Source organism: Oncorhynchus gorbuscha, linkage group LG11 (assembly GCF_021184085.1).
Source record: "Oncorhynchus gorbuscha isolate QuinsamMale2020 ecotype Even-year linkage group LG11, OgorEven_v1.0, whole genome shotgun sequence".
Taxonomy (NCBI): domain Eukaryota; kingdom Metazoa; phylum Chordata; class Actinopteri; order Salmoniformes; family Salmonidae; genus Oncorhynchus; species Oncorhynchus gorbuscha.
This window is the reverse complement of record NC_060183.1, coordinates 29673590-29698913: the sequence shown is the minus strand read 5'-3', so window position 1 is coordinate 29698913 and position 25324 is coordinate 29673590. Positions and strand designations below refer to the sequence as shown.

At 41.4% G+C, this 25324-nt stretch overlaps 1 protein-coding gene across 1 annotated transcript; it reads left to right on the top strand.

Moving 5' to 3' along the window:
- The first annotated feature begins 331 nt into the window (after positions 1-331).
- On the top strand, positions 332-22374 carry smarcd2 (SWI/SNF related, matrix associated, actin dependent regulator of chromatin, subfamily d, member 2). Its single transcript, XM_046369305.1, has 13 exons — positions 332-886; positions 2245-2423; positions 4745-4784; positions 4932-5054; positions 5373-5492; positions 9900-9995; positions 10571-10672; positions 14972-15133; positions 17048-17145; positions 17532-17667; positions 18145-18267; positions 18581-18682; positions 19415-22374. The coding sequence occupies exons 1-13, from the start codon at positions 737-739 to the stop codon at positions 19466-19468; spliced, it is 1485 nt and encodes a 494-aa protein (XP_046225261.1). The 5' UTR covers positions 332-736; the 3' UTR covers positions 19469-22374.
- The last annotated feature ends 2950 nt before the right edge of the window (positions 22375-25324 follow it).

Below are 25324 nucleotides of genomic sequence, written 5' to 3'. Positions count from 1 at the left end.
TCTTGCAGAAAGGGAGCTTTCCAAAGGTTTAGCTGTAGAGATATAGGCCTCATCTTTGTATCTGTGCCATTATAGCATCTGTGCCATTGAGGCTATCTCCATTTTGAAGTAGTCCATTTTATTATTCACGATTGGCTGATCCCTTCTGATGACTGGGTTGGACATGACTTCAACTGGGTCACCAGGAGGGATCAGCCAATGAAGTTGGAAGTCTCACCCAGTTGACTAAATTAAAATAGTGGAAGCCCTCAATGGCGCTGCCCATGCGAACGTGGCCTTTTGACCACTAGAGGCCTCTGTCATTCTCTATGGTTTCAGCCAATCTGGCAACAACTAGCTAGTAGGAGGCGGCACTGGCAGTTGACACTGCACACACACTTCTATCTTCAGACATTGGACAGACTCTTCAACATGCTCTTGTGACCATTAATATAAATTGGCCTGACAAATTCAACTATTTGGGGGAGGGGATGATACAAATATACCACTTTGTAGGAAGGAGTAAAGCGACCGTCGGTCATCACTTGCAAATAAACACCCCGGAACTGGTTAGCTAGCTAACGTTACGCTCAGTTGGCTAGCTTTTTATTGGCAATGTTTACTAGCGTTGGTTGCTAGCTACACAATTGTCAACACGCGTGGAGAATAAACGTTTGGCCTGTGTACTATCAGCAAGACCGCTTGTTCTCAACACCGAAAACTTCACGGCGACCTACCACCACTTGTAGCTCCGAAAATGGCTTCAAGAGGGGGCTTTCCGGCTACTCAGATGAACCTCAGTGTTAACCCCATGAACGCTGGACATGTAGGCGGTGGAATGAGGATGCCAGGAATCCAACAGAATTCGGGTTTTCGAGCTATGAATGCCACTCCTCAGTACCATCAGGTAACTTGTCGAGAGGTTTCCACTCGGCTAACTTGTAACTAATTGTATATAATATAATTTACCGTGATAACGTTGCTTTATTGGCTAAAATATGGCAAGTAATATTACTTAGTGACAAGTTAGGCAACGTTACTGTATAACGTTATCATGTTACACAAACAGTGTTGGGTTAGGCTAACTACTAGCTAGTAAAGTTAGCTAGACACGGCTGTGAATGTCAGACAAGTGGAAATGCAGCTACTGCAGTTAAATTAATTGGCGTTTCCTATTCATCTGTTGATATTGATTTTTAATTTAATCTGTCAACTTCCGCATTTCAAGAAAGTGAAAAACTGACCGCGGCATGAGTAGTTGATCATACCTATGTGAAGCTAGCCACAATAGTGTCATTTGCGGCTCGCCTTCAAAATAAACGTCCCCCATGGAAAGTGATTCAGACGGATACAAATAGTGGAATAATGCCGTTTTTGGACTCGATAATGCTAAACAAATTCGGTAATGTTACATAAATTCAACAACATTTTACACAAGTACAAATCTGTTAATTGCACTAACTGCGTTATACTTTATAATTGCATTAGGGCATAATCATGTGCACTGTACAGCCTAACCTAACCTACAGCCTAACCTATGGATGTTGTACCTATGAAATGGGGTATCTGCCTACTCAGTCATACTCAAATATTAGCGTCTTAACTCTTATTGTGGGACTCTTAACTGCTGTGCAGTCGAAATCCGACAGTAAGACCTAAGAAGCTTATTTGTGTCAACTCTACAGTTGTGTTGCGTGAAGCTACATTTAATGGGTGCACAGTCCATAGGTTAGGCTTTAAACTGCATGTAAATATGCCCCAAATGCAATTCTAAAGTCGAATACAATGTGATTTCATATTAACTAATTGTCTTTTGTTTAATTTATATAAAGATATTCTAGCCTTATCTAGTCCAAATATGGCATGATATCACTATTTTTTTTTATCCGTTTGAATTATATTTCAATTGGAAACTTTTATTTTAAAGACCAACTGCCACTTAAACTATTGTGGCTAATCCTTATTATGGCTAGCTTCATACATCACGTGGTTTCTTCCTGACTACTGTCAGTTGTTGGAAAACAATGTTTGCAAATTAACAGGCAGTTGAAATGCAAGCTTTTTCATCACCGCCGTATGCATGACTATGTACCGTAGCTAGTTCATGCATAATGTGTTAGGCTATATAATATTGTGTTACTAATACATGGTTCCCCTTTGAAAGATATCAGAACAAACATTGATCACTTCAGCGAAGAAGAATGTTGTCAGTTTGCCATTAATTAATGTAACCCCTTTCTGCCCATCTGTGCTTTTCATTTCCAGCACCCTGGTATGCCTTCAAACAGGGGGATCCCGATGGGGCCAATTGGGGGCCCTGGACCCTCTTATGGGGGTGGGAACATGCCCTTACGCATAGGAATGGGGCAATCAGCCATGGATGCCTCTCGAAAACGATTCCTTCAACAACAACCGCAGGGGGGGCTGGGAGGCCCAAGGCGTGGGTGAGTTAGGGGTTGGGTGGACTGTCTGGGGGGCTCACAGTCGGTTTTTAAAAGGGGACATCGGGGTTGTTGTAGTGGTGGTGGGGTTTGTGGGGCACAATTGTACAGCATATTGGTTAACCATGACTGAGCATTATGGCTGTACAAAAATATATTTGGTCTTGCCAGACATTGGCCTTGTCTGAAATCTGTCATGTCTACTACTTACTTACTAAAACTACACACTATTTACTAATCAAACTACATACTATTTAGAACATACTGCTTAGTAAAAATGAATTCAGTAAGCTACAAATATCAACATACTAGGCTCACCCAACCTGAGAATGCATCATCTAATGTGAAATTGCGCTGATTCCCGCAATTCGTTCATTTGGGTACAACGTGTGCCCTTATCTCATTATCAGCTGTTGTCACACACGTGTGAGTCTGGAAATACTCTTTTCTTCCTCAAAAATGTGCAGCTAGATTAAAAGCCGAAAGGAAAAGAACATCCTGGAATTGAAAGCATACTCTCCTTTTGAAATGTCGCACACCTAAAAGGCCTACTATTTAGAAAGCTAGTATGATTATTTGAACACGGTTATTGTCTATGCCAGGTTATCGTTCTTGGTGAATTCTCAGGCAGTTATTTTTAAATTAATGATGCAGTTTGAATGCTGAATACTTCATGTTATGAAGACATGCAACCTAACTGCACTACTGTCAATGATAATGCATCTGGTAACCCCAACCAATAGAGCACCATGTGATCCCCCACAAACAAGTACAAGCCCTTTATGACCATTAAGTGTACACCACAGTACTAGAAGTCAGCCATGTGGTGGTACATTAATGACACACAAGACAGACTGTCACAGTCTTTAGTGACCTTCCAGGGTCTTTGATGGTGACGGTGGTATAGGGACACTACTGAAAGACTCTTTTGTACCCCTGTCCTCTCAGTCAGTGGTCTGTCTGTTGCTCCACACAGTCTGCTGCACAGAGGAGTTAAAAACAAAGAAGACGTCCCATGACCATGCCCCACTGCCAGACAGAGCCACGTGGACAAGGGCATCTTTTTCTTTCTTTTTTTTTAACCTCAAAATGGAATGATGTCATCTGCTTGTAAATGTTCGGGAGGATGGATGTCTGGTGGTTATTTATATCATTTTGATTTACTGCAAGGGTCTTGTGTTTTTGAATGTAGTTTTCAAAAATACTAAACAAAAATGTAAATGCAACATGCAACAATTTCAACGATTTTACTTAATACTACAGTTCATATAAGGAAATCAGTCAGTTGAAATGCATTTATTAGGCCCTAATCTATTGATTTCACATGACTGGGCAGGTTTGTAGCCATGGGTGGGACTGGGGAGCCAGGCCCAGGGAATTAGAATACGTTTTTCCCCCACACAAAAGGGCTTTTATTACCGACAAAAATACTCCTTAGTTTCATCAGCGGTCTGGGTGGCTGGTCTCAGACGATCCCGCAGGGGAAGAAGCCGGTTGTGGAGGTCCTGGGCTGGCGTGGTTACACGTGGTCTGCAGTTGAGGTCTGTTTGGTTGTACTGCCAAATTCTCTAAAATGACGGAGGCGGCTTATGGTAAAGAAATGAACATTCAATTCTCTGGCAACAGCTCTAGTGTTTAATCAGCTTCTTGATATGCCACACTTGTCAGGTTGATGGATTATCTTGGCAAAGGAGAAATGCTCACTAATAGGGTTCTGAACAAATTTGTTCACGTTTTTGCGAAATAAGCATTTTGTGCATATGGAACATTTCTAGGGTCTTATTTCAGTGCATGAAACAAGGGACCAACACTTTACATGTTGTGTTTTCTATTTTTACTCAGTATATATTAGATACTTGGCACTTGATTAGCGAGTTGCACCAAGGGCTGAAAGTGAAAGGCTCTCCAAGGCCCTGAATAATTGGATTTACTTGTTAAGCAAGGGTGAGCTGGTTTAATTCGATCAAAGAAAACAAAAGCTTTTGTTGATTAAATTGTGGTAAGTGTTAGCCTTTGGGTCCAAAGAGTTGTGAGCCTGAACAGGCATCAGGGTCTTATTCAGTAGGCACGTAGCGGAAGAAAACATATTGAAACGTGGCGGTACCATCTGAAGTCGTCCAATAAGAAACACTATTTTTCTGTTGCAAAACATTTTGGTACGTTTTACCTGAATGAACACATCCCAATCCTCTTGCTTTTCCCTGTTTGGAATAGTGTAGCTATCATCATAAAGGTGTTTCTGTTTAAATAGCCAACATTCTAATTGCCTTACTATATGCCATTAAAGATTCGTGAAGATCTAACACTTTGTCTCGATTTTGCAGCAAAAGGCGCAGGATGGCCGACAAGGTGCTACCACAGAGGGTGAGTATAAACGTTGCCCCCTTGAAAAATAATAGTTTGATCTAAAACCATAGATATGCATACATTATATGGCTCTGGATCGATCCATTTATTCCCGAGGGGAGGAAGACCCCATATCCACCACATATTGAATCCTCCTTGTTCCAGATACGAGACCTGGTTCCAGAGTCTGAGGCCTATATGGACCTGCTGGCCTTTGAGAGGAAGCTGGACCAGACCATCGCCCGCAAACGCATGGAGATCCAGGAAGCCATCAAAAAGCCCATTACGGTACAGCTCAAACTCATTTGTATGTATGGTATTGTAAGATAATAATCATACATTGATCAATTAACACAATTTGATCTTCCAGTGTTTCCCCTTAGATTCCTCTTCAGTCAGTATACAAAGGCTCCCGAAGCAAAATCCAGGGCAACATCCATTTTATGTCAAATTATTTTACTCTGTCTAGATCTGCAAAAAAAAATTATTTTAGCTCTCTCAGGCAAGAGACCTAGGAAGGGTGGCCTCTCCAACATTGGTATAAGTATGGGAAACACTTTCTTTGTAAGGTTGAGATGTGTGCTCTTGTTTACCTCTCACTCTCAGCAAAAGCGCAAGTTGAGGATCTACATATCCAACACCTACACTCCCGGCAAGCCAGAAGGCGAAGAGGCAGAAAAAGTGTCATCCTGGGAACTAAGGGTGGAGGGAAAACTCCTTGAGGATGTAAGTGAGCCAACGGTGTCTGTTTATCTGACGTCAGTGGTAGCTAGCCTAAAACTTATGACGTCACCCACCTAAAACCACACAAGACAAATGGAGTCGTATTTCTAGCCAAAGCTTAGTCGTAAGTCACAAGCCAGTAGGTATTGTTCGTTGTCCACCATGTAGGGAAACATTTTTTTTTTTAAGCGGAGGAAACGATACCTGAATAAAACTGCATCCATAGTGCTTGTTTGTCATACTCATATAACACCATGTTGTTTTTGCGATGTACAATCAACACCATATGTAGTTGGACAGAACCTCACATTTTGCTCTATGCTCCAGTGTTTTGGGTTTTGAGATGTTTCAAGAGGCGACAGTACAAAATGTCACCTCATTTGAGGGGATTTTCAAGCATACTGTTTTACCGTTTCGAAATTAAAGCACTTTATACAGTGCCTTCGGAAAGTATTCAGACCCCTTGACTTTAAATTGTTTACAGCCTTATTCTGAAATTGATTAAATCAAAAATCCTCTGCAATCTACACACAATACCCCAAAATGACAAAGGCATAACAGGCACTGATCTGTGGAAGGGTACCAAAAACATTTGTCCAGCATTGAAGTTCCAAAGAACGCCGTGCCCTCAATCATTTAAATGGAAGAAGTTTGGAACCACCAAGACTCTTCCTAGAGCTGGCTGCCTGGCAAAACTGAGAAATTGGGGAGAAGGGCCTTGGTCAGGGAGGTGATCAAGAAACCAATGGTCACTCTGACAGACAGAGCTCCAGAGTTCCTCTGTGGAGATGGGAGAACTTTCCAGAAGGACGACCATTTCTGCAGCACTCCACCAATCAGGCCTTTATGGTAGAGGGACCAGATGGAAGCCACTCCTCAGTAAAAGGCACATGACAGCCCACTTGGCATTTCCTAAAAGGCACCTAAAGACTGACCATGAGAAACAAGTCTCTGGTCTGATGTTAACAACATTGAACTCTTTGGCATGAATGCCAAGCATCATGTCTGGAGGAAACCTGGCACCATCCCTACGGTGAAGTGTGATGGCGGCATGATGCTGCGGGTATGTTTTTCAGCGGCAGGGACTGTGAGACTTGTCTGGATCAAGGGAAAGCTGAACGGAGCAAAGTCCAGAGAGATTATTGATGAAAACCTCCTCCTGGGGGCTCAGGACCCTAGACTGGGGTGAACGTTCACCTTCCAACAGGACAACGACCTTAAGCACACAGCCAAGACAACACAGGAGTGGCTTTGGGGCAAGTCTCTGAATTTCCTTGAGTGGTCCAGCCAGAGCCTGGACTTGATTTGAATATCTCTGGAAAGACCTGAAAATAGCTGTGCAGCAACGCTACCCATCCAACCTGACAGAACTTGACAGGATCTGCAAAGAAGAATTGGAGAAACCCCAAATACAGGTGTGCCAAGCTTGTAGCTTCATACCGAAGAAGACTCTAGGCTGTAATTGCTGCCAAAGGTGCTTCGACAAAGTACTGTGTAAAGGGTCTGAATACTTATGCAAGTGTGGTATTGTAAGTTTTTAATTTATTTATTATAAGTTAGCAAACATTTCTTGCCCTGTTTTTCCTTTGTCATTATGGGTTATCGTGTGTAGATACTGTGTAGAAAAACAATGTGATCAATTTTAGAATAAGGCTAAGAATAAGGCTGTAACATAACAAAAAGGTCTTAATTCCTTCCGAAGTCACTCTAGTCCCCCCCATTAGACAAAGTCATAATTATTTGGACAAATTAATTTTAGTAGTAAAAATTGTAGTATTTGGACCCATGTACTCATTGCGTGCTAGGAACATCAAGCTTCTGACTCGACAAACTCTATTTAGATTTGTGTTTTGAGTTATGTTTTGTCCAATAGGAGCAGAATAGTGATCGATGACCAGAGTGATTTTCTTTCTAAATGAGTAGATAAGATGTTTCTGAACACCTTTTTAAATAAACCTTGATAATGCCATGATTAAGAAAAGTCATGATGAGTGAGGTTGGCCTACAACAAACCATGCTGACCTCTCACCATTACCAATAACAGGGGAGGTAAGCATTTTTCAGTGGGTATGGTCTGTGTGCCTCTACATTTCTCACTCCTCATGATTCATGAATGCCTTTCCACAATCATAGTAGAATCCACATTAATTTAGGAGTGTCCAGAAACATCTTCTATTCTTACTAACAATAAAAGTGACTCCAAAATGACACTATATTATTCACCATTCTGTTACTACTGGGCAAAACATTATCCGAAACGCGACCAAAACAAAAAAAAAAAAAGGGAGTTATTTAACTAGGCAAGTCAGTTAAGAACAAATTCTTATTTACAATGACGGCCTACCAAAAGGCCTCCTGCGGGGACTGGGGCTGCGACACAGCATGGTAGCGACACAGCATGGTACAAACATTATTGGCCACAGACAACAGCGCAAATGGCAAGAAGGTAGAGACAACAAGACATCACGCGATGCAGTCACAACTGTCAGTTGGTGTCCACGCTTGAGTGAAGAGCTGGAGATAAAACTGTCCAGTTTGAGTGTTTGTTGCAGCTCGTTCCAGTCACTAGCTGCAGCAAACTGAAAAGATGAGCGACCCAGGTACGTGTGCGCTTTGGAAAACCTTGAGCAGAATGTGAATGGCAGAACGGGTGTTGTATGTGGAGGATTAGTGCTGCAGTAGATATCTCAGTTTAGGGGTTAGTTGATAGTAATTTAACATTTTGTTGATAGTTAATTGAGCGTCTATAGACCATCTACAGATGGACTATTCAAATAGTGTCAATGCAATTTTCTGTTGGAAACATTCTGTATAGGAGGCTGCAGCGATTAGACGGAAATGGGAAAATTAGGGGCCACACATTAAAGCTGCAGCCATGATCAAAAACCAGTAACTGTTACAACCGTTGTAATGCATGCATTTCAGAAAATATGTTCCAGCTTTATTTTGGTGCATATGACCTCTCTCGCTTATCTCCGTTACACTCCGAACATAGTGTATGTTGCAACTTTTTATTTGGAGCTGAGATCAAATCTCCACTACAAATGCATCCAACAAGTTTGTAGAGACACAAACTTTATGTAGTCATAACCACATTTCCATACAACCATTTCATGCAGATTTGCCTGATGCATAAAAAAATCTAATAAAAAGTAGTGGCAGGTCTGGTGGAAATTTGGTAGATAATTGTTGTTGTTGTTGGTGAAATGGATTATGCGACATTTGCGGTGGATATGCTTTTATGCGCAAATATTGATGTTAATTAAAACCATCTCGCTGGGAAGCTTGGAGTCATGAGATTTTAAAATGGGGAGTTGCAGAGTTTATAGGCTGAAATAAGTTTTAAAGTTCATACGTTTATCACTTATGGTGGATAAAGTGCACAATAATGAGCTTTATGCAAATGTACAATAAATATCGATACAGCTGTTTATCTGCAAAAAGTCAGTTTGATGGAAACCAATTTGCCTATTTTTCTTTACATACAGAATTGAGTGACTTTGACTTAATATTATTACTTATTTTGGGGGGAGACTAAGTACATGAAGTGCCTTCATTTCTAAATGGTAATAGGAAACATTTGATCTCAAATCCAAAATTCACAATAGAGCCAAATTCACAATTTTCTTAACTGTCCAAATAAGTATGGTGTTGAGTGTATGCTCACTGCTCAGAAATATTGTTTTCGCCGCTACCATTTCATCTGAATCTAATGCCCCTATTTTAAAAATATATTTTACAATTTACTACCTGAGCCTGTCTCAAAATATTTTAGGTACTTAACTTCAGCATTCTCCAATTCTGTTGGCCTGTGTCCTTGGCTTACACTACCCAAGCCAGATGTTTTTTTTTTTCAGTTTCTCTCATGTTCCTCTTTTCTCCGAAACAAGGAATTGAAACCATGGCTCGTTCTTTCTGCTACGTGCCATGAGTCGACATGCACCCTTCATACTTCTCATCTTCCAGCTGACAGTCATTGACTGCATCCCAAACGGCTCCCTATATAGTGTTCTACTTTTAACCAGAGCCCTATGGTAGTAGTGCACTATATATGGAATATGGTGCCATTTGGAACTCATGCAATGACTGGCTTGGCTGCAGCCACATTAAAAAGGGGGGGATTTATTTCTTGTTTTCCATTGCCTCAGTGGTTAGAGCGTGTGTAGGAAGGAGAGAGGGAAGGGGTGAGAGGGGACATGTTGCGCAAACCGTCATTGGCAGGGGTGAGTTTTGTTGGGGGGGTGTAAACTTAGCCAACTTCTCCCAGAATGTTAGATTTTCGCCAGCCACAGCCCCCTGATGTGGTAGGTACCAAACAATGCAGCTGTAGCAAAACACTGTAAAACCCAACAAAAATACCAGTATGAATGATTTGTTTTCTTCTATTCTTTCCTCACATTCTTTTCCTAGCCTGGGAAACAGAAGAGGAAGTTTTCGTCCTTCTTTAAGAGTCTGGTCATTGAGCTCGATAAGGAACTGTATGGACCTGATAACCACTTGGTAGAGGTATGAAGGACACCATTACATACTTTGTCAACGACATTGACACCGTTTTTAGAATAGTACCCCTGAACAAGCGTTCAAATTGCCATTACTGTTCAATTGGTCAGATATGAACAAAAAAAGCCTGGGTCATGAAAGGCTTACTGTAATGAAACTCCAATATACAAACACATGTAGCACACAGCCATGTTGATCCTACGAATGGTGTTGGTCCTTATGTAGAGAACGGATTGCACGAAGAAAATCTCTAAAACCCACGCTAAAGAAGAATAGGAGTTAGTGTGCTGTTTTTGCACCTTGTCAAGTTCTTTCGGGCACACAACGGGAAATGTTTTGCATCGGGGAAAAAGATAATTAGTTTCTTATTGGACAAGTGCAGTTAGACCCTCCCTGTTTGTCCATTTTTCTACCATTTGGTGCCTAATGAACATGACTCTGGGTTGTATTCAATAGGCACGAAACAAGCCGAAATGTGGAGGGAGTTGCTAAACTTGTCCAATAAATTGTTTTCAATTTTGTTTGCCAAATGTTTTGCACAAATTAATATGACCCACTAAACTCTCTCTGTATTCTCTCAGTGGCACAGGATGCCCACCACCCAGGAGACCGACGGCTTCCAGGTGAAGAGACCAGGGGACGTGAGCGTGAAATGCACCCTGCTCCTAATGCTGGACCACCAGGTATACACACACACACACACACACACACACACACACACACACACACACACACACACACACACACACACACACACACACACACACACACACCAGTGTATATTTTGTGCACTTAAATTTGATTTAGTCTATTAAGTCTTAGTCACATTTGTCATTTGAATAATGATTTAGTCCAGTTATTGTCAACATGGCAGATGGCCATTTTAGTCTACTATAAATGCCCTTTCATTTTAGTCACATCACATTTGTATTGCCTCATTAACCAATAGTAAACATGAAACACTGACTTCGATGTGCACAAACATCCATAGCCTTGTCCTACCAACATTTTTCTGCATAACATCCTATTCTCTTCCCAACAACAGAAATATGACATACAGTACCAGTTCAAAGTTTGGACACACCTACTCATTCAAGGGTTTTTCTTTATTTTGACTATTTTCTACATTGTAGAATAATAGCGAAGACATCAAAACTATGAAATTTACACATGGAATCATGTAGTAACCAAGAAAGTGTTAATCAAATCTAAATATATTTTAGATTCTTCAAAGTAGCCACACTTTGCGGTATTGGCATTCTCTCAACCAGCTTCACCTGGGATGCTTTTCCAACAGTCTTGAAGGAGTTCCCACATATGCTGAGCACTTGTTGGCTGCTTTTCCTTCACTCTGCGGTCCAACTCATCCCAAACCATCTCAGTTGGGTTGAGGTTGGGTGATTGTGGAGGTCAGGTCATCTGAAGCAGCATTCCATCACTCTCCTTGGTCAAATAGCCCTTACACACAGCCTAGATGTGTGTTGGGTCATTGTCTTGTTTTTTATTTTATTTTAACCTATAGTCCAGGCAGAGGATGGTCATATAATTTGATGAAATTTAGATATTTCTCTGTTTCAGATTTAGTTGCTCATTAGGCTGTATATCGATGTGCGCTGATGCCGCCCCTCATCTGATTCTCCACTGGGTGCTCAATATCAAGTGTTCCTATAGGCTAATTAGTGTGGTCTCAATCAAGTGATCCATAGCGTATAGGCTACAAAGTGCATGTTTAGAGGGACAGAGCAAAGTTATATTTCTAAGATTGCTGCTGGGATGGTGTAAATAAAACTAGGCTGCATAATACGCAGCAATAGATATTCCAACCCTGAGCCCCAGCCTGCTCTGCTATTGCTGATCCAACACTTTTTTTTGTGTGTGTGTGCTGCTTAACCAATGACTGTGCTACGGTGGAAGTTCAGGAGGAGAGTCAAAGGTTTCACCCTAAAATAATTTTTGATTAGGCCAAGTCCAAAAAATTCACCAATAATCTGTTCAGTATGAGGAGGGCCAGAGGTCAACTTTGATAGCGTGCTACTGCTATAATAGATTTTTATTAAAAACATTGTTTTTGACCTCCCAATAAGCTAGTTTCTTTGTCGTTCAGAGGCTGACTTTGCTTGGGAAGTAATCTAATTCTGTCACTATGGATTGATTTAAGCTATTCACCCAGACAGATTTCAGGGAAACACTTGTGACCTCTGATTGGGTTAAGCCACAGAAGAAGAGTAGCCAGCAGTTAAAGCTTACGTTTATCTGTGTAGGTAGGCCTACTTTCTGGGGTGGAAAGGTAAGCCTAACTTTGAAAGTACCATGCTCAGATTCATAATGACGTCTCAGATTAAATTAACTGCGGACAAGACACGCACTGATTTGGCATTGGAGAAATATGATAATATGAACACAGGCCTATATCTCTGTCCATTCTTAGCCTGTAATTTTGTGTGGTATTTAAAAGATATTCAACTAATATGTGAAGTTACATAGAATTGCATGAAATGTTTAAAAAAGACCAACAAAAATCTCGGGCCTGCAAATACGATGATTGATTCAGGCAATGCTTTTACTATAAAGGAGATCTTTCCTCCCCTACTCTTGTCCACGGTGGTATGTGAACCCACAACCTTTTGGCCCGCAGCCCTGTGCGCAATAAAAATGCTTCGAGAACGAAGAACCGTTTGTAAAACGGCATATCCAAGTCTCTGGTCTGTCTAAGAAGTGAGGGTATGTTTTCTGCTATCCACTTTGTTTGAATTATTGTTTTGGGTTTAGGGGAGGGTTTAGGCCAAATATATTTCACATTGTTCTACATAGCATAGTTCTATCTGAAAGTTCCAAAACATTGTGTCCTGCTGAACAAGTCCTTGGCTGTTTACACTGCTGCTACTCGCTGTTTTATTATCTATGCGTAGTGACTTTACCCCTACTTACATGTACACATTTCTTCAACTAACCTTTACCCCCACACATTGACTTGGCTTCCGGTTCCCCCTGTATATAGTCTCATTATTTTGTTACAAAATAATAATAAAAAATCCTACTTTTAGTTTATATTTTTCATAACTGCATTGTTGGTTAAGGGTTTGTAAGTAAAGCATTTCATGGTAAGGTTGTATTCCGCGCATGTGACGAATAAAATTCTTAGATTTATAGTTGGCTAATAAGAACAAGACTGAACAAGATGTAGCCTAAACAACTGGTTAACGGTCCAGTCGGCAAGTAGTATAGTCATTGAACTGTCCCGCGCTATGCTTTATGAATGTAAATGCGGCTCGCCAATGCGCTTGGGGGAAAAAAACGCAACCGTATTATTGGTCACACCTTTTGTGCGGTAATGGCTAGAATCCAGTGTTTTTTTTGAGGAAAAGAGGGAGACTTGGCTACAGAACCTGGCTATGAAATGCAGGGGCGAATGTGGGAGGGTTGAGCGAGACTACACATTCAAAGCCAGCCTACTTTTCTATACTCAAGGGGGAGAAAAACACAGCTAGACTGTTAACTATTAAACTCAATGCTGCCATTGTTTTTACTACGTAAAGCAGCTTGTTTCCTAACCAGTCAAAGGGTAGCTAAATAAAGGCTGGTGGTGATTGGTTAGCTATGGGGAAGCAAGGGTGTGATCCGAGGCGGCGCCGGAGCAGAGCCTGTCTGCCCACACTCATCTCTTGCTCCCCCGCAGCTCACCAGCTCCAGGCTGTGTGTAGAGTATCCTTCCCACTGTTGGAACAGAGCGGTGCGTCTGTTCTGCTAATATTGACGGTGCTTATCACTGAAAAGATCTCAATCTCTCCAAAAACGAAGTAAATACTGACACACAAGTGTAATACGGCATGGTAACACGTAGACATTACAGTACCAATAAACCAGAGTAGCTGTGGTGAAATGTCACATGCTATGACATGTGTGATGGCAGTTTTGTTCATAAAATTGTGATGTGTGTTTTGACTGTTATTACTACGTAGTCACTCAGACATTATCATGGTCAAGTTTGCCCGCAGCATACCACCCTGTATCCCATTACTGGTTCAACTCTGAACCTAAGCAGGGTCGGTCTTGGATGGGAGACCAGATTCTGCTAGAAGTGGTGTTTTGAAGGGCTTCTGGTCTAAGGAGATCCAAATTGCCCAGGAGAGTGAACGGGACATTGCCCTACGTAGGGTGCCATCTTTCGGATGGGACTTTAAATGGGTGTCCTGTCATTAAAAATCCCATGGCACTTACCGTAAGAGTAGGGGTGTGAACCCCGTTGTCATGGCTAAATTTCCAACCTGGCCCCATTCCATCATGGCCACCTAATCATCCCCCCCCCCATTCCTAATTGGCAGATCACTCCTCACCTCTCCAACTGAATGCTGATGTGTGGTGAGCGTTCTGGCACATAAATGGTCGCCGTGCATCACCCAGGTGGGTGCTACACATTGGTGGTGGATGAGGTGAGTTTCCCACTACTACGTAAAGCACTGAGTACCGCAGTTGGTAGAAAAGTGCTATATAAATCCAATCAATAATTATTATTAATTAGGCACCAAACCAAAGAAAACTGACTGAAACAGGGAGGGACTAACTTGTCCAGTAAGAAACGCACATTTTTGTTTTCCGTTGCAAAATGTTTTAAGAGATTTTCCGTTGCTTTCCGTAATGAACATGATCCTGATAATAGATGTGGGGGAAGGTCAACTGAAGGACGCATGGCAGATGTGACTGTCAGCCCTTTCGCAATATGTATTTCATTTTAGGGAAGTGGAGGCGTGCCAATTTTAAAAAAAGCCAAACTGGCATTACCACATTTGAAGTACTATACTTTCAAACACGTGTTTAATATCTGCATGTTGATTTTGAGGGTTGAATAGTGGTGTTTAAAGTTCCAGTAACCAACAGAGACTATGTGATGGGAAGTGTGTTCATCTGCCTCCTCTTTCTCCTCTGCATTTTTCCTTCTCCCCTCCCTCCTTTACCTCTTCTTTCACCACCTCCTCTTCACACAGCCCCCACAGTACAAGCTGGACCCAAGACTGGCCCGGTTGCTAGGTGTACACACCCAGACACGGGCTAGCATCATGCAGGCACTGTGGCTCTACATCAAGAACAACAAGCTGCAGGACAGCCACGAGAAGGAGTACATCAACTGCAACCGCTACTTCAGACAGGTGCGAGCCCTTAAATCTTAAAGGGATGACTTACTTATTCATGATGGCACCTAGTGGAGCAATGGGCCTCACGTCTTAAAGGGATAATTCCTCTCAATTGAACATTGTCAGTGTTGAATTGGATGTCGTTTATGTTTTGAGGCCTGCAGAATTATCTTAATGTAGATATAATATGAACAACAAACCACACAGTCCTAAATCGATTACAGCTCAAATTTAGACTTTTGTGAGATAAAAACAATAACAAAATGTGTTTTTTGGGGGGGGTGAACTGTAATTTAAACATTACTTGTCATGTAGCCTTAGAAAGCAATTGTGAAAGCTCTCAACCATTTGTCAACTTGACATAAATACAACACAAACATGCAGAAATACCAGCAAACAAAAGTAACTCCACAATGAATGAAACTCCTACGTAGAGCCAATTTAGGTTGGTAGAATGTGTGTGATAACAGTTGTCCTAAAGCAGGGATTTTCAAACATCTCCTCGGGGGCCTCCAGCCGTTAGCAAGTTGGTTCAACATGTCATCAAGCCCTTGACTCCTGGGAATACAGATATGCATCCGTTTCTCACAGATACCATAAAAATAAATAATAAAAGCGGCGGCCTAAGGCACTGCATCGCTGTGCATGAGGCATCACTACAGACCCGGGTTCGATCCCGGGCTGTGTCACAGACGAACGGGAGACCATGAGGCGGGACACAATTTGTCGAGCGTCGCCAAGTTAGGAGAGGGTTTTGACAACCGGCATGTCCTAGCGACTCCCTGTGGCGGGCTGGGCGCCTGCAAGTGGACTTTGGTCGCTAGTTGTTCAGTGTTTCCTCCGACACATTGGTGCGGCGGCCCCCCGGGTGAAGCGGGCAGTGTGTCAAAAAGCAGTGTTGCTTGGCAGGTTTGTGTTTCGAGGGATGCATATAGCTCTCGACTTTCACCTCTTCAGCTTACAGGAATTGTGTACAGATCGTTGCGACATGGGGTCATGCATTATCATACTGAAACATGAGGTGATGGCTGCGGATGAATGGCATGATAATCTGTTTATTCAAATTAGTATTGATTCAATACAGTATGTAGCATACTGTTCACAACGTTGACATCAGCAAACTGCTCGCCCACATGACGCCATAGATGTGGTTGAGGCCAGTTGGACGTACTGCCAAATTCTCTAAAATGACTTTGGAGGTGGCTTATGGTAGAAAAATGTACATTTAATTCTCTGGCAATAGCTCTGGTGGACATTCCTGTAGTCAGCGTGGCAATTGCATGCAAGCTCAACACTTGAGACATCTGTGGCATTGTGTTGTATGAGAACTGCACATTTTAGCGGCCTTTTTTATTGTGCCTAGCACAAGGTGCACCGGTGTATTGATCATGCTGTTTAATCAGCTTCTTGATATTCCGTTAACTTGGCAAAGGTTAAATGCTCGCAAACTATGTAAACAAATTTGTGTGCAACATTTGGGAGAAATAAGCTTTTTGTTCATATGTACAATTTCTGGCATCTTTTTATTTCAGCTCATGAAACATGGGACCAACACTTTACATGTTGCGTTTAAATTTTTGTTCAGTGTAGTTCAGGGCTACAACAAAATTGTGAAACATCTGGGGGGTCCCAGGGGAGAGATTTAAAAAAAAAAACACTGTCCTAAAGCACAGGTATCAAACTCTTTCCATGGAGGGCCGAGTGTCTACGGGTTTTCACTCCTACCTTGTATTTGATTGATCAATTAAGGTCCCTGATCAGTTCGGAACATATAATATAACACACAAATTAAGAAAATAACAAAACATCAAACTGTGCCTTCCATGGAATGAGTTTGACACCCCTGTCCTAAAGGAATGTTTTTTGGAAATCGAAAAAATAAGCTTTACTTAAACGGTTAACTACCCCTTTAACTTGTCTGAACTGCAGATTTTAGGCTGCACACGTATGCGGTTCTCTGAGATTCCCATGAAGCTGGCTGGCCTGCTGCAGCATCCTGACCCCATCATCATCAATCACATGATCAGGTGTGTATGAGTGGCTAATAACCAAACCCAAATCGACACCTACCCCTTGTGCTTGTATAGATCTGAATGGATAGGAATATGCCAAGAGATCTCAAACTTGCGGCCCCACAAGCTGCGTTCTTGTTGTGGCCCCCATACTGATATGTAATACCTATTGGAATCGGGCCCTATTGGAAATGTTCCTAAAACCCATGTTCATTAGTTTATTACCATAGCTTAGTAATATCATAGTCAGGCTAAAGTCTGGGATATCATTTCTTACATCTGTATTTAATCATTTAATGTACGCAAAAAAAAAACATTTAAGGGTTTTTTCTGTGTTCGTCCCTTAAAACCGATTTACGACTGACTTAATACGTCTCTGTTCTATTCTCACCATTCTGTAGCGTGGACCCGAACGACCAGAAGAAGACTGCGTGCTACGACATTGACGTGGAGGTGGACGATCCTCTGAAGGCCCAGATGAATAGTTTCCTGTCCTCCACTACCAATCAACAGGAGATCGCCGCCCTGGAAATGAAGGTCGATTTGAATTGAATAAACTTTATTGATCCTTAAGAGGTCTCGAACCCTGACCACTATAATGCCCGACTGTTTCAGACCCTGCTTTAAGTCAGTGGAATCTTTTGGCAATAACCCTTTCTTTTGAGTGGCTGCAGCCAGCAGTGTCTGCATGTTTTCATTGAGTGACTAGTGAGTAGATATCTTTGTAAATTGGGAGCGCCTCTGTTGCTCAGGTCTTAGTTTGAAGTGCAACGTTTGAGCATCTGCCCATTTCTCTTATTAGGTGATGGATGACGAAATCATTGAATCAACACGGCTAGTGCTTAGCTTGGTCCCAGATAGGATTGTGCTGTATAGCCAAGACACTTGGCAAGACGTTATAAACAGATCTGGGTACAGGCTTATTAGGGCTGGCCTTTCCAACTATAAAAACATACAGGTCTTCATGTAATTTCTAGTATCTCATCAGGCATGTCCTCACTCGACTCTTCTCAGATCCACGAGACCATTGAGTCTATTAACCAGCTGAAGACCCAGCGAGACTTCATGTTGAGCTTCAGCAACAACCCGCAGGACTTCATCCAGGACTGGCTCAAGTCCCAGAGTCGAGACCTCAAGGTACTGACCAACTGTAAATACCTTGGCATCAAGGGCTGCATTCCATTCCAAAATGCTGCTCCCCTCTCCCTCTCTCTCTCTCTCTCTGGTTCTTTTCCGCACACTTCCATAGCCAACTATTTTCACAATGTAAATCCAATGACTTGTGCATCTGTCCTACTTAATAGAATGTATGTATAGGAATCCATTGCCTTGAATGTAATGTACACACATGCATATCCTCTTCTCCTTGTTGTGTAGAGGAGATTTGAGATGGTGGACCAAGTTATTTGAGTATTGTACACTTACCTGTAAATGTATTGTTGTTTCTCAGTTGATGACGGACGTGGCAGGTAACCCAGAGGAGGAGAGGAGGACTGAGTTTTACCAGGCCCCCTGGGTGCCAGAAGCTGTGGGCCGATACGTCTACTCTAAGGTAGGAATCCAGCGCCATCGGATGGGTGATGGGTCGCAATATTTTTCATTAGGGCTATATTTGATGTATCTGTGCAGACCAATACAGAGTGTACTATCACTAAAAAGGAACAAGGTTGACACACCTGTACGAATACTTTTAGGATGTTTTATGTAGGTTGGGCTGGTCGACGTTTATAAAGAAATGCTTACCATGCTGTTTCACTGTTAAAGGAATAGTTCACCCAAATTACACATTGATTTCCTTACCCTGTAAGCGGTCTATGGACAAGGTATGACCGCAGTCCATGGTTTGGTTTTATTTCCCTGGCACAGTTTCAAAAAATGCAAACGTTTCAGCATTTGTGGCACATCCCATTCAAGTCATGGTTCCTATATTAGCGTTTTTCATATCCAAGTCTTCCAAAAGTATCTGAAATGTAATTATGACTCAAAGTTGCTTAGATGATTTCAAAATGATAGTACCGATATTAGCGTTTTTCGCAATTTGAGACACTTATGGATGACTTGGATATAAAAACAAAATGCTAATATCGATACCATGACTTGAATGTGATTTGTGTCACGAATGCTAAAATGTTAGCATTTAGAAACCGTACCAAGGAAACTAAATCAAAGCATGGATTTCTGTCATACCTTGTCCATAGACTGTGAACAGGGTAAGTAAACCAATGTCATTTTAAAAATTTGGGTGAACTATCCCTTTAAAAATATACACATTTGTGTGTTTTAGGTGCAGCAGAGAAGACAGGAGTTGGAGCAGGTGCTAGGAATTCGACTCACCTGAGTCCTTATGGAGCGTAGCTCCCCAATCCACTAAAACAAAACACATTTTTAAGATCGTCTTAAACTCCCAGTTTTACATGAATCATATCCAAAACACAACCACAGAACTGGAATCCGCTTCTATCAATTCGCATTGCCTTTTTCAACCACTTTGTAATAGCATATATATATATATATATTCTATAACTATTGCAGCTAAAGTGTCTTTCAAGCTGCAATCACAAAGCCTTATGTCCTTATGGGAATGGTTTGGTGCAATGGTTTCAGCAGGGTAAAGGCTTTTGAGTACTTGGCTGGTATCTGTTAGTAGCATTTTTTTTTTTTTTTCAAAGTAGTTACTTTGAGACCAAAGTAATGATTTTACGTGGTCTTGCTTATAGTCTCGTCTTTCTCCACATTACGAGGGATACTGTTTGACAGCCAGCTTATTCAAATATTTGCCTTTTTATAATATTGCAAGATGTACAAATGAGTTTGTAGCTTTCTTCTCACATTTTGCTTATGAGGTCTTAACTTGAGTCAAAACAACTTGACAGTACCAATGCTTATGTGCCATTTTGTTGTGTGTTTTTACCATAGTTTTTCAAAGCTATGGAGATTTAGTTAGGGGAAAGTACCTAAAGCCTAGTAGCCTTTACACAAACAATGCTTGTTAGAAATACAGAATAATATCCTAGAATCCATGTTTGGACAGGACACTCAGGAAATCGTAGTGCTGGTAAAGGGGCTGTTCTATTCGCTAGGAAAGGAGCCCACTTTGTCCAGCTGTTTCAGTCCATTTGGATTTGTGTTTCTCTGTTCACATGCTGTTTTGATTGGTTGTCAGGGTATTTCACTGTCTGAATTCCAAGGGGGTGGAAGATTGGCAGTTTGGGTGGGTGCAAGGGGGTCTCCCTTGCACCCACCCAAAGGAATACTTTCTGATTTTGGCAATGAAGCCCTCTACTTCCCAAGATTCAGATGCACTAATTGATACCGTTTGTCTCTGCATCCAGTATAAGGAAGTTAGAGGTAGTATCGGGAGCCACTGATAACTAGCGTTAGCGCAGTGACTGGAAGATTATATGGTATCTACTAGCATGCTAATAGTTTCCATATACTTCCAGGCATGCGCTAATGCTAGTTAGCAACTTCCAAACTGCACGCAGGAGCATAACAGGGTATCCACAAGTTCATCTGACTCTGGGGAAGTAGATAAAGGGCTTCATTGCCAAAATCCTGAAGTATCACTTTAACAGTTTCAGACTTCCTAAATTAAGTTACTTGAATTAATAAGAATCTAAACCATAGTAGTACTTCACAATGTGCATATGGTCCACCATTGTATTTTCATGTAAGTCTTAAAAGGATAATCCACCACAAATTCCTATGATTAACAGTTAAATAACACTATGTAATGAAAAATAATGCCAGTCCATATGGCATGTGAGGTAGCTAGCTACCTGTAAAACCTCCTAGAGGAACTGCACTGTCAATTTAGGAGTCTGTCTCTGCCCAGAGCTTCATACAGTCATTGGCCCACAGCAAGTGCAGAGAATGTTGCTATGGCAACTATGGCCCTTTCCCACAGACACACAGGGTGCATTGCGATATGGTACTTGAAGGAGAAACTGGGTTGAATAATTTGGTACACTGTTTAGATTGAGCACATCTAAGCAAAATATGTACTTTGTGATGCCGGTATAAATGGATGGATGTGTTCTAGAGAAGTATGCCCGTACCATCTATTGGCAGATTTGGTGATCTGGAGTGCAGGTAATTGTTTAAAAAATCGCTATTAAATGTAATGGGGGATAACACTATCTCCAGTGACAAGAACCATGTAGCTATGATGCGTTCCTACACGATTTTCACAGACTGACCACTTAGGAGTTAAATCATTGGGCCATTTTTATTTTACCCACTGGTAGAACAGGCTTTCCCCAAATTGACAGGCTTTACATGACTTTTAATTTCTGTGGTTGGATTATCCCTTTAATCAATACTGAACAAAAATGTAAACGCAACATTTTAATAATTGTAGTCATTTTCAACGTGTTTATTGAGTTACAGTTCATATAAGGAAATTAGTAAATTGAAATAAATAAATTAGGCCCTAATCTATGGATTTCACATGACTGGGCCAGGGGTGCAGCCATTTGGTGGGCCTGGGAAGGCATAGGCCCACCCACTGGGGAGCCAGGCCCAGCCAATCAGAATGAGGTTTCCCCCACTAAAGGGCTTTATTACAGATGATCCTGCAGATGAAGAAGCTGGATGTGGCGTTCCTGGGTTGGCGTGGTTACATGTGGTTGTGAGGCCGGTTGGATGTACTGCCAAATGATCTAAAAAAAAGTTGTTTTTTTTAAACATTACATTCCTGCACTCAGAGACATCTGTAGCGTTGTGTGACAACTGCACATTTTAAAGTGGTGTTTTATTGTACCCTACACAAGGTGTACCTGTGTAATGATCATGCTGTTTAATCAGCTTCTTGATTTGTCACACCTGTCAGATGGCTGGATTATCTTGGCAAAGGAAAAATGCTCACTAACTGGGACATGCAGAAACTGAGAGAAATCAGCTTTTTGTGTGTACAGGACTTTTTGTTTCAAGCTCATGAAACACATTCTGTGTTTTTTTTTCAGTGTAGCTTGAATGTTTTATATGCAGGTTTTTACTTTCGGAAAATGTCTAAATGCCTATGAACGTTCCAAGAATCTGATTTGTCAGTGCCAAAATTGTTCTTGTGAAAGAGAGCAATTACGTTTCAAGGAATCTCACTGCTGTGCCTGTTCCGCTTGATTTTCTACGATATCTTTGTAGAAGTTTGCATGTTTTTGTATCCTCAATTGAAAGCTTTTATACAATTATACTCGGGGGGTGCCTTTGGAATATTTCATAAAATAAATATACTTGAAGAAACAATTCTACGTATTTATTTGGACAGTAAACCTTACACATTTTTGGTCTCTATTCTCCAGCATTTTGGATTTGAGATGTTTTATGAGGCAACAGTACAGAATGCCACTTTTTTTATTTGAGTGTGTATTCATAAATCTGTTTTATGTTTTAGAAATGAAATAACTCTGTATATAGTCCCCCATTTTGAAGGTGTCATAAGTATTTGGACAAATTTACTTAATATATTAAAGTAGTCAAGTGAAGTATTTGGTCCCATATTCCAAGCATGCAATGACATCAAGCTCGTCGAACATCTCATTCCAAAATCATGGGCATTGATATGGAGTTGGTCCTCCCTTTTGCTGCTATAACAGCCTCCACCTCTTCTGGGAAGGCTTTCCACTAGATGTTGGAACATTACAGCAGGGACTTGCTCCCATTCAGCCAGAAGCGCATTAGTGAGGTCATGCACTGATGTTTGGCAATTAGGCCTGGTTTGCAGTCGGCGTTCCAATTCATCCCAAAGGTATTCAATGGGGTTGAGGTCAGGACTCTGCAGGCCAGTCAAGTTCTTCCACACCGATCTCGACAAATCATTTCTGTATGGACCTCACTTTGTGCACATGGGTATTGTCATGCTGAAACAGGAAAGGGCCTTGCCCAAACTGTTGCCACAAAGTTGGAAGCAAAGAATCTGGAATGTCATTGCATGCTATTGCATTAAGATGTCCCTTCACTGGAACTAAGGGGTCTAGCCCGAACCATGAAAAACAGCCCCAGACCATTATTCCTCCTCCACCAAACTTTAGTTGGCATTCTGCATTGGGGTAAGTAGTTTATTTCCTTGCATCCGCCAAACTCCGATTTGTCTGTTGGACTGCCAGATGGTGAAGCGTGATTCATCACTCCAGAGAATGCATTTCCACTGCTCTAGAGTCGAATGGCGGCAGGCTTTATACGACTCCAGCTGGCACTTTGGCATTGCACACGGTGATCTTAGGCTTGTGTGCGTGCGGCTGCTCGGCCATGGAAACCCGTTTCATGAAGCTCCCGACAAACAGTTAGTGCTAATATTGCTTTGAGGCAGTTTGGAACTCAAGAGTAAGTGTTGCAACCGAGGACAAACTATTTTTACGCACTTCAGCACTCGGCAGTCCCTTTCTGTGAGCTTGTGTTAGTTACCACTTCATGGCTGAGCCATTGTTGCTCCTCAACATTGCTCTTCACAATAACAGCACTTACAGTTGACCGGGACAGCTCCTATGACAGTGCCATGTTAAGTCACTGAGCTCTTCTGTAAGGCCATTCTACTGTTAATGTTTGTCTATGGAGATTACATGGCTGCGTGCTCAATTTTATACACCCATCAGCAACGGGTGTGGGCAAAATAGCCAAAACCACTCATTTGAAGACGTGTCCACATACTTTAGTGTGAATATATAGTGTATTTATGCCTCTTGCTTTCTCACTGGTCCTAGATCTGTTTGTACAGCAAACTCATATTGTCATTGCCAAACTTTAGCATGACAATGAACTTAAAGAAGTTTACTTTTTACAACTAAATTGGAATTTTTGATGTGAATGGCATGTTGTAGAAGTACCCAAACATTGTTTTTGTTTTGTTTGTTGCTAGTTCACTTGATTTGACTAAACTTCCCCCAACCAGTGATTTACTTTCTCATTCTGCTGTATGAGTGCTCAAATAAAACACTAACGAAAGTCATTTTAGAAATGGAAAGTACAGTGATGCAGGTCTTTCAGATGTTATACATGTGAATTTGTCTCATTCCGAACTTTATCCGTAACGTTAAATTCCATTTTGTGCGATTTGCCGATAAAGTTCAGAATAACACAATTTCATGTGTTCCCGTTTCTAAAAGGATGTATTTGGGTGTTTTTAGTGCTTTTTTTTTTATTCAAGCCCCCATACTGTTGAACGAGGATGAGGAAGTATATTGTTGGTTGGTGTAAGTTTCTCAAAAACATGTGAAATTGCAAAAAAAAAGTGTCTGGACACTTCTTTAACATGCCATTTACATCCAAAATACAGATTTGTTTGTAAAAAAAAAAATATATATATATATATATATATATATTAAAGGTGTTGGTTATACATCACAAACAGATCTGGTACCAGGCTATATTTTAAGCTATACAGAGGAGGCTTAATAGCTGGCCTCGTGCATGCCCAATGTGTTCGTGTTCAGGCTGGTTAAGAAGCCTGTTGCCGTTTACAGAAAAGGACTGCTTAAACCGGTATGGCTGGTCTTTCCTGTTTATTACTCTCCAATAACGGCCAAACTAACTACACGTGTATGTCCTTGTGTGCTGCTAGGAGTTGGCTTGAACAAACTTGTCTATTCAAACACAAGGCAATCTGTTATAACTTAAAAGTCCAAGAACATACTCATACCAGTCTCTTTGAAATGCATTCAAAACTTAAATCATTATTTATCATACACACCGAGTGTACCAAACATTAGGAAAACCTTCCTAGTACAGAGTTGCACACCTTTTTGCCCTCAGAATTCAATTCGTCAGGGCATGGACTCTACAAGGTGTTAAAAGCATTCCACAGAGATATTGGCCCTTGTTGACTTGAATGCTTGCCACAGTTGTTTCAAGTTGGCTGGGTGTCCTTTGGGTGGTGGACCATTCTTGATTATACACGGGGAACTGTTGCGTGTGCAAAACCCAACAGTGTTGCTGTTCTTGACACACTCAAACCGGCCTGGCACCCACTCCATATGCCGTTCAATGGCACTGAAATATTTTTGTCTTGCCAATTCACCCTCTGAATGGCACACATACACAATATATGTCTCAAGGCTTGCAACTCCTTCTTTAACCTGTCTCTTCCCCTTCATCTACACTGATTGAAGTAGATTTAACAGGTGACGTTAATAAGGGAATCATAGCCTTCACCTGGATTGACCTGATTAGTCTGTCATGGAAAGAGCAGGTGTTCCTAATG

Coding starts and splice junctions, on each gene's coding strand:
- smarcd2 (XM_046369305.1), top strand. CDS start 737: ATGGCTTCAAGAGGGGGCTTTCCGGCTACTCAGATGAACCTCAGTGTT. Junction 5,493..9,899: donor AGGGAAAACTCCTTGAGGAT/GTAAGTGAGCCA, acceptor TTCTTTTCCTAG/CCTGGGAAACAGAAGAGGAA. Junction 17,668..18,144: donor TCGCCGCCCTGGAAATGAAG/GTCGATTTGAAT, acceptor GACTCTTCTCAG/ATCCACGAGACCATTGAGTC.